Below are 13,275 nucleotides of genomic sequence, written 5' to 3' on the forward strand. Positions count from 1 at the left end.
GTAAAACATTTAATAATATTGAATTTGAGATATATGCTTAAATTCAAACATAAACACGATTAAATACTACTGAGATTTATGCAAAATAAAACATAAATATCAAGAAATTTCAAAGCATATTTTAGAATTTTAAATGTTTTTCTTAGTGAATTTGAAGTTTCTAATTTTTTTATCTATTATTATATTAATAATATTTAGTATATAATTTATATATTTAATATAAAATTGAAACTCATTTTTTTTAGTTATCTATATTAAAAAATAATCAATGAAGTGTTGAATTAGGAGTCAAACAAATCGGGCCAACCCTAATTTTATCCCCGGTGAAGCGAAGTTATATTGACTCTTTTGCCCCCGGTGAGGTCCGTGTTTTCCCTTTTCCTTCACCAAAAAGGCACCGTTGGGAATATTCCGTTTGATTTATGAGGTTTTCAGAATCAAATTTGATTCCTTTATCAAACCCTTCACGTAGTCTTTCGATACAATCTGCGTGTTTCCCTCCATTTTTCATTATGTGTTTTGTTTTGTTTATATTCTAAATTGAAGTGATCTTGACATATAATATCATGAAACTTTCCAAGTATTAGTTTTTCCCAAGAACATTAAAAATAGTCTAAAGTATCACAAACTTTACATTTTATTGTTATTTCACAACTCAGCACAAATATGATATTTTTAGAAAAAATCTTATTATACGTGGGCAACCGTGAAGTGTTTATAATATTTTAGATTTACGTTGAAAAGCTACGTTGAAAAACACAATGATTTAGTAAGTGCCAAGTAAGATAAAAAATGCTCGGAAGTTGGTTGGATATGGTGATTGACCTGCCATGGGAAATAGTAGTACTAACAAACAAATTAAGTGTAAAGTTTGTTATATTTTAGACCATTTTTTAAGTTATTGGGAAATACTAAATCTTGGCCTAATTTCGATGATTTTAGAGACCGATATCCCTTTATAAAACAATATGTGTTGGAAAAATATTGCTTCATGTTATGTGTTGAAAATTTGGAAGTGCAATAAATTGAAAGGAATAATTTTCTTTAACCAAGCGTGAAATACGTTTATTTTTAGATGTGTGGGGATGGTCTGAGGAGTACTATAAAATTGACCATGCTTGTGAAAAATAAATGTTGGATTTATAGCAGCAGACCTTGAATAACAAAATGACTGCGTAGGAGTAATACTATTATAATACTAGTACAATAAATATCAATAATTGATCAACCATTGGCGGCGGATTCAAAATATAATTTGGATAGGAAATTTGTGTTCTCAACTTATCTTAGAGTACTTTAATGAGAGATAAAATTTTAATTCATAATCATAATGTTAGTTTAAAAATACATAATACATCATTAAGGGACGTCGTTGAAGTCTTTTTGACACATGTTCCTCGATAAGAATGCAACATATAACGTTTAGAAGACTGCGATATTTTAGTTTAATTTAAGCTCATATAATGGTGGTTGAAAGATGATAAAACTATACTATTATACAAAATTTCAACATGGAAATATTAATATTAAAATATTATAATTCAAGAATAATAAATTATTGTGTATCTAACAACATCTCCTGCTGTGACTGAATGCAAAGTATGAGATCGAAATTTGAACTATTCAGTGGCATTACTTTCACTCAAATTCAAAAGTTCTATCCCTTTGACTAGTGTATTCAAGCGTCAATTTCTCTTGAATAGGTCATCGAGAATTTTTTTTAATGAATTAAACAATTTTAAGCAAAGAAAATTTCATTGTTGCCTTCGATTTATTCTTCAAAGAAGAAAAAAGAAGTTTCATCTCTTAGTTTCTAGTTTCTAACATGTATAAAAATGGTAATTCTTTATTGAAGCTAACACAAATTATTTTAGATATAAATTAATACACAAATCAATCCTCACCGTCCATTAAATCAAGATCGATAGGACCAAATTGATCAATCACGAGCCACAAGAACAACTTGCTTTCCCACTTTGCGACCAGAAAAGTGTCCAACCAAAGCAGCTGGCGCAGCCTCAATTCCTTCAACAATGAAGTAGTCGAAGACGACGAATCCTTGCATTCGGATTTTCTTTACGATCACATACATCAAGTTGTGTGTCGCGTCTGGCTCCTCCTAGTCATACTGCGAGATCATCCCGCAGGCGGTGATGCGACCGTGGGGTCTTGTCACGCCCGCATTTTCTAAGGATAGAAAACACGGTTGATCGCGACTAGGGGAGGATTAAAGAAGCGGGGAAGAAAAGGGAAAAACAACACAACTCGACCGTAGCTCGAAACAAATGGGAATAGCTCGAATAAAATCAGAGTATCTCAACAATCAACAACTCAAAAATGAACACTATCTCAACGATACAAGAACTCAAAAGAAAGACAACTACTTAGCGGAAGCATTTGAGAGAAGGAATATGCCACGTGTGAAGACATGACACATTCTACACACTTAAATTTCTTCAACGGTCTTGCTCAACACCCACCACACCCGTCACGCTCAACCTGCAATTTTTAAAAAGAAAAGCAGGGCTGAGTACTTGATGCACTCAGTGGACTTATGCCGAAAACATTTTATAAAAAGTATTTATCATGCCACCAATGAGTGACCTTGGGGTTTTAACTTTAGAAATCGCCCAAGACACTAAAATCTTTTCCATTGTAAAATTCGGTTGATCAACCATTTTCCCATAGCTATCTCCCATATCTGATCCATTGATGACAAGGAATGTGGCCACATTCCAAGTCACTAGACCGGCCGACCCAAAAGACGGCTCACGATCTCCATAGGTGTACACTAGCCTGAATAGGGACTCACTCCCTAGACAGACCCGAATTCGATTATCCATTGATGGCAAAAGCCACATCAGATAGGTTCCATAGAATAAAACAAAACACGGCATGACAAATATTCATATTATTTTCACATAAAAATACACTTAGGGCATTGCCCTTATTTAAAAAGTAAGCCCACCTCATGTTCTTAATCCGAAATTATTTCCTTTCCCTTGATACCACGTCTCGCTTGCAAGGAATCACCTTTAGCATTTAAATAACACATAAATCAACAAAACCAATCAAGCCAAAAATAAGATGCATGCATCCTAAGACTTCGATCATTTTCTCGATCACGATTACAAATTCCTCCCAATTATAAGCTTAGGAAATTCGATTAATTTCGGCCGCTCCTGCTCCAACAAAAGCAAAGAGATAACTCGACCCACAAGGATTTAATTAACTTCATTCCAACATCAAGTAATTATTTTAAAACAGTCCAACTTAAATAAAATTGACCCAAAAATAGTTACTAAATTAGTCCAACAATATAAACACTCCTAACCATATTAAAATCAAGATACTGACCGAATATACCAGTAGAATAAACATACAGCCTCACTTCCATTCTTAATCAAATACCCAAATTTTCTTTTAAAGAAATAAGATACATATATAAAATACTCCCATTCCAAAATTTTACGTGTACTGTATCCACCCTTCCACCACATTTCACATTAACCCAAAGACCAAATATTAAAGTAATAAAAATAATAAAACAAGGAAACAACTATTCTCTTTCTCCATCTACACGTACCGTACTCTCCCTACTTCTCAAATTCTTTCTTTTTACTCTCTGTCTCCCTCTAAATATCACTCTCTCTCTCTCCTCTTCTACAATTCACCATTACAGAAACGATCCCAACTCATCCCTCTCGTCCCCCTCCGTCGCCGCCGTCGATACTGTGCTGCCGCTGTCTCTGTCTCAGCACCATCGTCGCCATCACACTGCAATCCAGTCGCTACCTACCCAGCTCCTCCGTCGGCAGTGCCGTTTCTCACAACCGATAAGCTCTCGCTATCCCCTTCCCCAAATCTACTTTTATTAAGTTTTTAATTGTCTGACTTCAATTATTAATGTGTAGAAAAGGATTTCCAAGATCTAGAGATTAAAGAAACGAGAGGATAGTTTCTAATGGCCTTAAAGATCGAGACTTTATCAAGCACAAAACTTTATTAAGCACAAATCATTCACAAATTTAAAAAAAAAACGTTCGTGAACTACTATGAATGTTTGAATGTTAGTCTGCAGGGGATTTCCAAAATTAAGGAGTATACCTTTGTAATGAAGAGAACAATTTGAGATTGCGAAGGATGGTTATTTCACAGGCTGCTCGATTTTTCCTCTCAATTTTGTTGGAAGGGAAGAAAACTGCACTGGAATGGCGTTGAAAATTGGCTAAGATTGTGGGATGAGATATATATAAGTTCGGTGGAGATTTGATTTGTTGGAGAGATTTTAGGGGTGAGAGGGAAACGGTTTTAATCGTGGTTGAGGGGAAGGAGAATTCGAATTCTTTTATTTTTTATATGTATTTTTGATAAATTTGGATTTGTTTGATATTTATTTGCTTATCACGGAGGAGGAAAATCTCTACAGAATCTTTATTGAAAAAATTGGATTAAGGCAGATCTTGGTGACTAAGTCAACTAGGAAAATATTTAATTTGATTTGATTTAATTTGATTTTTTTTTTCTCTCTTTTTTTTCGGGGTGTTACAGGTCTAATGTTCGGGAGCACCGAATCGAGCATTTTGCCTCCTACATTTTCGAAATATATGTCGATCCATTCGGGGAAGTACCTAAATAGTTGTGATTAATATCATACACTTATTAGAGATAACAAAGTACGGGTCGGGGTTGTGCTCATTAGACCGAATGGGAAATTTTGATCATAAATATATGTTTTTTGTTTATTTATGTGACTAGCCAGGGCCATATGGGCTACATGTATATATATCTTTGGATTGGACCGGCCCGACCCGACCCAATATCTTGTTGGCCCATAATCTATATGGTCAGATCAGTTAATTATATATGTAAAAGAAATTAATTAATTTTGTCACTTTATATATATACCTCTTTATGGCTACATTCAGGTACGATCCTTCATTGTAGTTGAATGCATCATCAAACCCCAATATGTTCTTCAAAAGGTCAACCATGAACAAAGTAATATATATAAATAAATTAACTCTAAAAAATATAAAGCAATTACAGCCCCAAAAAGAAAATTGCTGCTTCAGGATTAAGATAATTGCTGAGGTTATTTTTATTAATATTTTTTATTAAAGATAATGCTTATTGAATATTTTAAAACTTGAATTAGAGTTGACTTTTGACTGTATGGTTATTTATGTTAATTATTACTATTATGTTCCATATTCATTTAATCACCAACAAATTATGCAAATTCAAATTGAAAAAAGAAGTTGGTGAATGGATTTTTATAAATTAATTTAAAAGAGTAATTAAAAGACATTATGTTGTGATCCTGCGCTTCCAACGACATAACACCTAAATAGCTTAGCAAATTGGCCAACAAGCTAACCTACAACTCCTGATGCAGCCGATATAAAGACGAGTTCACCCTTTTTTGGAGAGCAAATCTCGTAAAATCCAACATATGCAGTGATACCGGCCATACCTTCACAAAATGATCGTCAAAAAATGCAGTGATAGACGTAGAAAATTTCATTTAAAAGATTATTACTTAAGTCTAATACTTTTGTTAGCGATGCGTGTATGATGTGGTTATGTGTTATTATTGTTAACATTTTAAAACAAGTATTTCACAATTGATTTATTCTGATTTTGCTTCCGATTAAGATTTAGAGTTTAAAATGGTTTGATATAATTCTATAACCATAATTCAACCAATGAATTATTTAACTATAAAATTTAACATTATTTTGGTTGATGTCACATTTAATAGTTAAAATGCAAAATCAAATCGAATCAGTAGTTTGGTTGCAAAATCAGAACAAATTAATAGTACATGTGAATTTAATAGTTTGGTTGCAAAATTGAACAAATTAATAGTTTGATAATTTACATATGAATTGTAAAGTTTGTATGAAAAACTATATTTTGATGAAAATTTATAAATTTATAGGCAAATTATCCTACAATAATATGCACTGATACGATACATACGGCGGCTAATTTGAGAAACAAATTTACCAAGAATTCCAGTGTAATAGGAGAGAGGCACATCCATTGTCACGACCGCATTTTCTAAGGATAGAAAATACGGTTGATCGCGACTAGGGGAGGATGAAAGAAGCGGGAAAGAAAGGGGAAACTGTGGCACAACTGAAGCTTGAACCGAAATAACTCACATAGTATATATCAGAGTGCACGATACAAAGAGTGCAAACTCGACTTTTGCACTGCAGTGGAAGAGTCAAGAGCAGATAACGTCGTGTATGGAGACACGTCGCATCCGAGTACTATTCTATCGAAGGATCTTCATCGTCTATGCTCAACATCGCCCGTCGTCATCACTGCTCAACCTGCACATTTTTAAAACATATGCAGGGCTGAGTACTTGGTGTACTCAGTGGACACATGCCGAAATATATTTTCATAACAACTGATTTTGTCAAGCCACTCTTTGAGTGAACTCGGGGTTTTAGGAAAAGTCCGAGAACACTAAACATTTTTTTTTCCTTTTTCAAAAGCGATTTTTCGATCTATTTTCCTGGAACATATGCCGTATCTGACAAAACCGATTTCACTATCTCTTGTTCATTCATCAATCCATTCATCATTCATCGTTCCTTTCATCATTCATCATATCTTAACAATCAAGTGCCGGGGAAGTGGTTACCTCCCACGGTCACCCATCAATCAATTCCATTCAAGTGCCGGGGAAGTGGTTACCTCCCACGGTCACCCATCAATCCATTCCATTCAAGTGCCGGGGAAGTGGTTACCTCCCACGGTCACCCATCAATCCATTCCATTCAAGTGCCGGGGAAGTGGTTACCTCCCACAGTCACCCATCAATCCATTCCATTCATCGTTGCAGCGAGTAGGCATAGTTCCAAAATAAAATATGGCTTGACATAACCTTTTCAACTTTATTTTTTTTTCATAACACATTTTTGAAATGTAAATCATTTTTTTGTCATCAAAAGCCGAACATATAACTTTCAAACTCAACAAAAGCTACACTTCATAAGCACTCGTAAAGCAACACCTAACGACACACCAAACAAATAACACTTATCATAATACTTCACATTAAATAGCAAGCTCGCACTTAACATCATATCTTAATTAGAAAGCACATATAAATACTTTTCATAAAAACTGAAACATACTTTAAAGAGAAAGTCTTAAAAATACTCAGTTCGAAAGCCCACCTCGTTTGCTTAAACAATTCAATATCCACTTAAGGATAACCCTCGTTCCTTGTGCTCACGTACACACAATAACCCTTGCCAAACCACAATACAAATCAGCCTTCCATCAATTCACATTATCATGCATGTCCTATCGTTCCTTTTATCATTCTCTTAAATTACCCATCCCAACATTCATCAACATAAGGAAAACATGCCATAATATTTCTCAACGTGCCACATATAATCACGTCATAGGATACATTCCTGAAAAATACATGCATCATATAATTCACTCAACTTGGCAACAAGTGATATTTCCACATAACCACGAATCTGGCAGAATTGCGCAGTTGGTTTGTAAAATCACCAAACAGCCATCCGACTTCATATGAAGCTAAAATTTGGTCACAACACAGTAGACACATTCAAGTTCATCCAGTTAAAATTTCACACCGAAATCATATCATTTGTTCAGTCAAAACAACAATGCAACCCTCTGGTCGGAACATAAAAATTCTGGCAGTACTGCGCGGTTCGATTGAAAAATTTACCAAAACTTCATCCAATGTTCAATGAGGCCAAAATTTTCACAAAACATAGAAGACACTTCAAATTACATACACTCAAAAATTCACGTCAAGATAAGGCCATTTGTTCGGTCAAATAGAAAACGAAACTTTCTGGGCGAGAATACAAGTTTCTGGCAGAATTACGCAGTCAACTTCAAAAATTTGTTAAATATTCATCTTTGGTCAAATAGGTCTGAAATTCACACAAAACACAGATAACACCTTCAAGTTTACTCAGTTAAAATTTCGTGTCAAAATTCGATCTTTTGATTGGTGAAACACACGTCGGAATCCACTGTCCGAACACCACAGTTTTCAGGCTTCAAAATTTCGAGATCAGGGTTTCTTCCTCATTCATCCAAACACAAATTTTCATGCTTCCAACACACAATCATGCTTCAAAAGGTTCTCACAATCATGTTCTCATATATTCACACATCATTCACCAATGATTCATTCAAACTTCACACATATTCATTCAAAATCGCATATTCACAATTGTTCTCATACAAACACAAATTTCCACCGATTAATTATGCGATCTAAGATTCCTACACTCACTATATGCATGAAGGAATCAAGAACAAGGTTTCAATGGAGAAGATGAGGAAAAGATTCAATTATACCTTCTTGAATCGAAAACCAAGCGGTAGAAGCAAAGATTGATGCGATTCGTCGGGAACTCTTGAAAATCAAACTCCAATGGATGCAAGAACAAGGATTTGAAGAAATTTTGGAGAGGATGAAGAGGGGGCGAAAATCTTGATGGTAGCTCTTTGTTGGTGAAGTAAAAGAATTTGGAGTGGATGGAAGTTATATATATAGAGACAAAAGAGAAACAAAAGCATGGAATGAAAATTACATTTTTCACAAAAGACAAAAACTCCCATCTTGTCATTTCGAAACGACGACTAATAAATGCGGCCATCGTTTGGAAAACGTGAAATTTCGTTTGGAGTTGAACCGTGTTTGTAGAACGCGAACCGTCGTTTGGAAAATGTGAAATTTCGTTTGGAGTTGAACCGTCATTCGTAAAAGGCGAACCGTCGTTTGGAAAACGTGCTTGATGTGATGCGGTTCTTGTCAAACTTTTCGTCATAATTTGATGTCGAAAGTGGATTTGACACGTGGTCTATCCTTTCGTGTAGGTATCGGGAGTAAAAAAATGTGGTGATCGAGCAAGACCCGGAGGACGGAAGACGGCTGTCCCGGGGCTGCCCGGCACTCGGCACGGCTGCCCGGCGCGAGTCCGTCCCGATACGACTCTTGTGATGTCCGAAATCGTGTTCTTATTTTATTCTAGCATCGAACTCGTTGTAAAAACGCTTTTGGACTTTTATTTGTAGAAAGAACCTCTCAACTAGCTATTAGTTCTTCAATGCTAAAAGAACTTCATTCAGCTGCCGACATGATACTTACTTTAAACATATCACTCAATCACAACGCGAGGTAAAAGAGATTAGATACGAATAACAACACTAAAGAGTCAATTTTCCACAAGTTAGAAAAAAAAAGTGGGTGTTACATCCATAGAAGGGATTTATAATAAATGTGATGTATATTAAATTCAACCCTACTTATATTTTTCTTTTGTTTCTTGAACTTTGTTTATAGCTTGGCGTTTTTATATATTAAATTAAGTGAAAGATATGCATTAAAACCCCACTAGTCACGAATAAATATATTATTTTCATACGGTTAATTTTTACCGTGAATTATCCAAGTTTATACATTCAAAATATTATTCTCGATTCTCACGTAAAATGTGGTTTTCACATTAATCCATGAACACAGATAAAGTGATGTAATTATGTTATGACTATGAAAAAAAATACACTAGAACATTTAGTGTCTTAATACCTTCATAAATAACTTTATAGCGCCTAAATTAACACTTTATTAAGCCATAACGTGTAGTTTCTTCATAGCCTCCAATAAATATAGTATAAATTTTCAATTGATCCTTGATTAACACTCTCCTTTTCATTAGCCGTTGCATATCTGCTATTCTTTCTACATCGTTGGGTCGAAGACTTGAAGCACAACGACAGAAGCTTGATTCTGGCCGTATTCATGGGCCGGCGGTGGGGTCGGTCGGCCCCCCTCGACCCCAATCGCCTTTCATTCCTAGATCTGGTTATATGTCTTGGCCATATTAAAATACTAATTTTGTTAATAATTAATGGTTAATTAATCTCATTTTGACTTGATGAATGAGTTAAATATGGATTGACTTGATTAACATGTTAAATATGAATTGAAATATATAGGTTAGGACCAGAAGCGAAGACACTTAATTGATTATTATTCTATAGGACAAAATATGTTTTTTTTAATATACGAGCCTAATTTTGGACTTTAAAATACAAGTACTCTACTAATTATTAATGTATAGGATAAAAATGTTTTTTTTAATATAGGAGCCTAATTTTAGACTTTAAAATACAAGTACTCTATCTAATTGACAAAATTTATTAATGTATAGGACAAAATATGTTTTTTTAATATACAAGCCTAATTTTAGACTTTAAAATACAAGTACTCTACCTAATGGACAAAATCTTTAAACTGTGGATCAAAATATCTTTTTAAATAAATATGCGAGACAAAATTTAAACTTTAGTCAACCTAAATAAATAATAAGTCTAATATTGTGTCGCATTTTTACGAAAAATTGAAAGTATTAAAAACAACTTTACAAATGTTGTGCGTGAATTAGTCAAATGTAGTGAACTTAATACCTAATGACCTATAAATACAATAAATTTTGCCAGCCATAATCTAAAGTCATAAAAGAAAATACAAACTGAGACTCGTTCAGTTTCCCTTATATGGCCTGGTGGGCCCACGTAATTGGATCTTTTTTCAAGTGTTCAGTGTTGGAGAATTGCGGCTGGTTAGGGGCTTTAGGTGTTAATATTTGTTTTTTAATTAAATGGTTGCTGAAGAAAATACCCCCGCCTATTATTGAGAAGAAGAAATATTTTTTTTAGTCCACGAACTTTGTCAATGTATCATTTTAGATCCGTGAACTTTAAAAATATCATTTGAAGTCTGTCAAGTATGAGTTAATATCAATCGAAGTATTTTTTTTACTATTTTCAAGTTTTTTGGATGAAAATACCCTCAATACCGGGTACATATTTTTAATAAACTTATCACATACCCATATTTTTTATACATATTTTTACTACTCCCTCCGTCCCTGAAATTTTGTCACATTTCATTTTCTGCACTCGTTTTGAACAAATGATACTTCCTCCGTCCGCAAAATGTTGTCCATGTTTGACTCGGCACTTGTTTTGAGAAATGTAAAGAAAAGTGAGTGAAAGAAGTTAGTGGCATGTAGGTCCCATATTTATATATTGAATTTATAATAGAATGTGAGTGTAATGAATAATTAGTGAATATGAGAACCATTTACCAAAAAAGTAAAATAATAGCAAAGTGGACAACATCACGGACAGGCCAAAATGGAAAAACTGGAAAACATTTCACGGACGGAGGGAGTAATAAATAATTAATGAAGAAAGGGTAAAGTAAGATAGAGAATAATGTAGATAAGACTCTCTTCTACGTTATTCTCTCTCTTACTTTATCATATGTCCACTTTAGCTATTTATCATCATTTACAAAAACCATATGAGTATGTGATAGGTTAATTAAAAATATGATTGAGGGTATTTTCATCCAAAAAACTTGAAAATAGTAAAAAAGTGATATTAACTCACAGTTGACAAACCTCATATTATATTTTTAAAGTTCACGGATCTAAAATAATATAAAAAAAAGATGTCCCTCCATAGAATATTAGAGCTCCCTATGATTCTCACCTAGCAGAGGCGCCGCTACTACACACAACCCAAAACTTCTACTCCATTAGCCAAGAGCTTTTCTAGGGATTTTCAGATATAAAACAATGAAGCTGAACACCAGAATTCCACCAGAATTAACGGTAAAATGGATGAGGAAATTAGCAACAAGCAAGTGATACTTAGCAACTATGTCAAAACATCTGTGAAAGAATCCGATATGTCGCTGAGAACTTCCAAAATTCAGATCAAAATTCCCAGCGGTTGCGATGGCACCGTTTTGGTGAAGAATCTCTACTTATCCATCGATCCTTTTATTCTTCACTTTGAAGCAGGGAAATATGACAGTGTCGGAATATGACCGCGCACTTTGCGAGATGACTCGTTATGCACCTGAGTTGGTGGACACGGATGAGAAGATGGCCGCGAAGTTTGCTCTGGCCTTAGGACTGAGATAAGAGTGGCCGTGGCTAGCTGACAAGGAGTTCCTTACGCCGAGCTTTTGAGTTGCGCCTTGGACGTAGAAGAGGCACTTCCTAAGAATGAGAGAGTGACAAATCCTACACCACCCACACAACAACAAAATTATCGGGACAAGAGGAAGTGGGAAGGAAACCGAGCCCAGTATGACAACAATAGACACCATCATACTTTCCGCCAGCCTCAGAATTTTGGCCGACAGGTTGTGCCACAACAAAGAGGAAATCAGCCAAGGACACCTTACTGCAATCGGTGCTCCAAGTTCCACGTTGGGGAGTGTAGAGTCGGAGGTACCCGATGCTTTGCTTGTGGTGGGAATGGCCACATGTCCCGAGAGTGCCCGAACAACAACAAGGGTGGAACGAGGAACGGGCAGGGACAGAGACCACCGCAGCAACCACAACCGATCCGGCAAGTCGCCCCACAACCAGCAAGGGCGTATGCACTGAAAGGGAATCCAATGCAGGAGCAACAGGCCAATAAGGGCAAAGATAACTTGGCAGGTACGGGAAAGATCCAACAACTTCCTATTATTGTGCTGTTTGATACGGGTGCTTCGCACTCTTTTATATCAGTGTCATGTGTGAATGCCCTAGAACTTCCTACTGTTAAGCTTGAACCGATTTTGAACGTGTCTTCACCTGTTGGAGGTCTGATTGACATTGCACGAACTTGCTCGAACGTAGAGTTTGTGTTAGGAGAATTAGGAGTAGTAGCTCGACTTTTGCAGGTTATGCCGTTGGAGAACGTAGACATAATTTTGGGAATGGATTGGCTGACCGAGAACCACGTAACGATTCACTGTAAGGAGAGGCAGATTTCTTTTTGAGTTCCTGGCGACGAGCCGACCATCTTGCATGGGATTTCCTTGAACCGGCGAACCTCCATAATCTCTGCTTTACAAGCAACCACGATGATAAGAAAAGGGCGTTCGGCGTATCTTGTGTACTTAAACGGAGAAGAAAAGAAGGAATTGAAAGTGGAAGACGAGGCAGTAGTGCGAGACTTTCCCGATGTGTTCCCTGAAAACTTACTTGGACCACCGCCCGACAGACAAGTGGAGTTTACGATTGACTTGGAACCCGGATCTGCGCCAGTATCGAAGGCACCATACCGAATGGCCCCTAAAGAGTTGGCTGAATTGAAGATTCAGTTGCAAGAACTGCTAGACTTGGTATTTATTCGGCCTAGTGTATCACCGTGGGGAGCGCTTGTTCTGTTCGTAAAGAAGAA

At 35.7% G+C, this 13,275-nt stretch overlaps 1 protein-coding gene and 1 pseudogene across 1 annotated transcript; one reads left to right on the top strand and one right to left on the bottom strand.

Annotated features, from left to right (window-relative positions):
- Positions 1-1,885: 1,885 nt before the first annotated feature.
- On the bottom strand, positions 1,886-8,415 carry LOC121768914 (annotated as a pseudogene).
- Positions 8,416-12,367: 3,952 nt separating this feature from the next.
- On the top strand, positions 12,368-12,871 carry LOC121767014. Its single transcript, XM_042163231.1, has 2 exons — positions 12,368-12,545; positions 12,618-12,871. The coding sequence occupies exons 1-2, from the start codon at positions 12,368-12,370 to the stop codon at positions 12,869-12,871; spliced, it is 432 nt and encodes a 143-aa protein (XP_042019165.1).
- The last annotated feature ends 404 nt before the right edge of the window (positions 12,872-13,275 follow it).

Source organism: Salvia splendens, chromosome 15, assembly GCF_004379255.2.
Source record: "Salvia splendens isolate huo1 chromosome 15, SspV2, whole genome shotgun sequence".
NCBI classification, from domain to species: domain Eukaryota; kingdom Viridiplantae; phylum Streptophyta; class Magnoliopsida; order Lamiales; family Lamiaceae; genus Salvia; species Salvia splendens.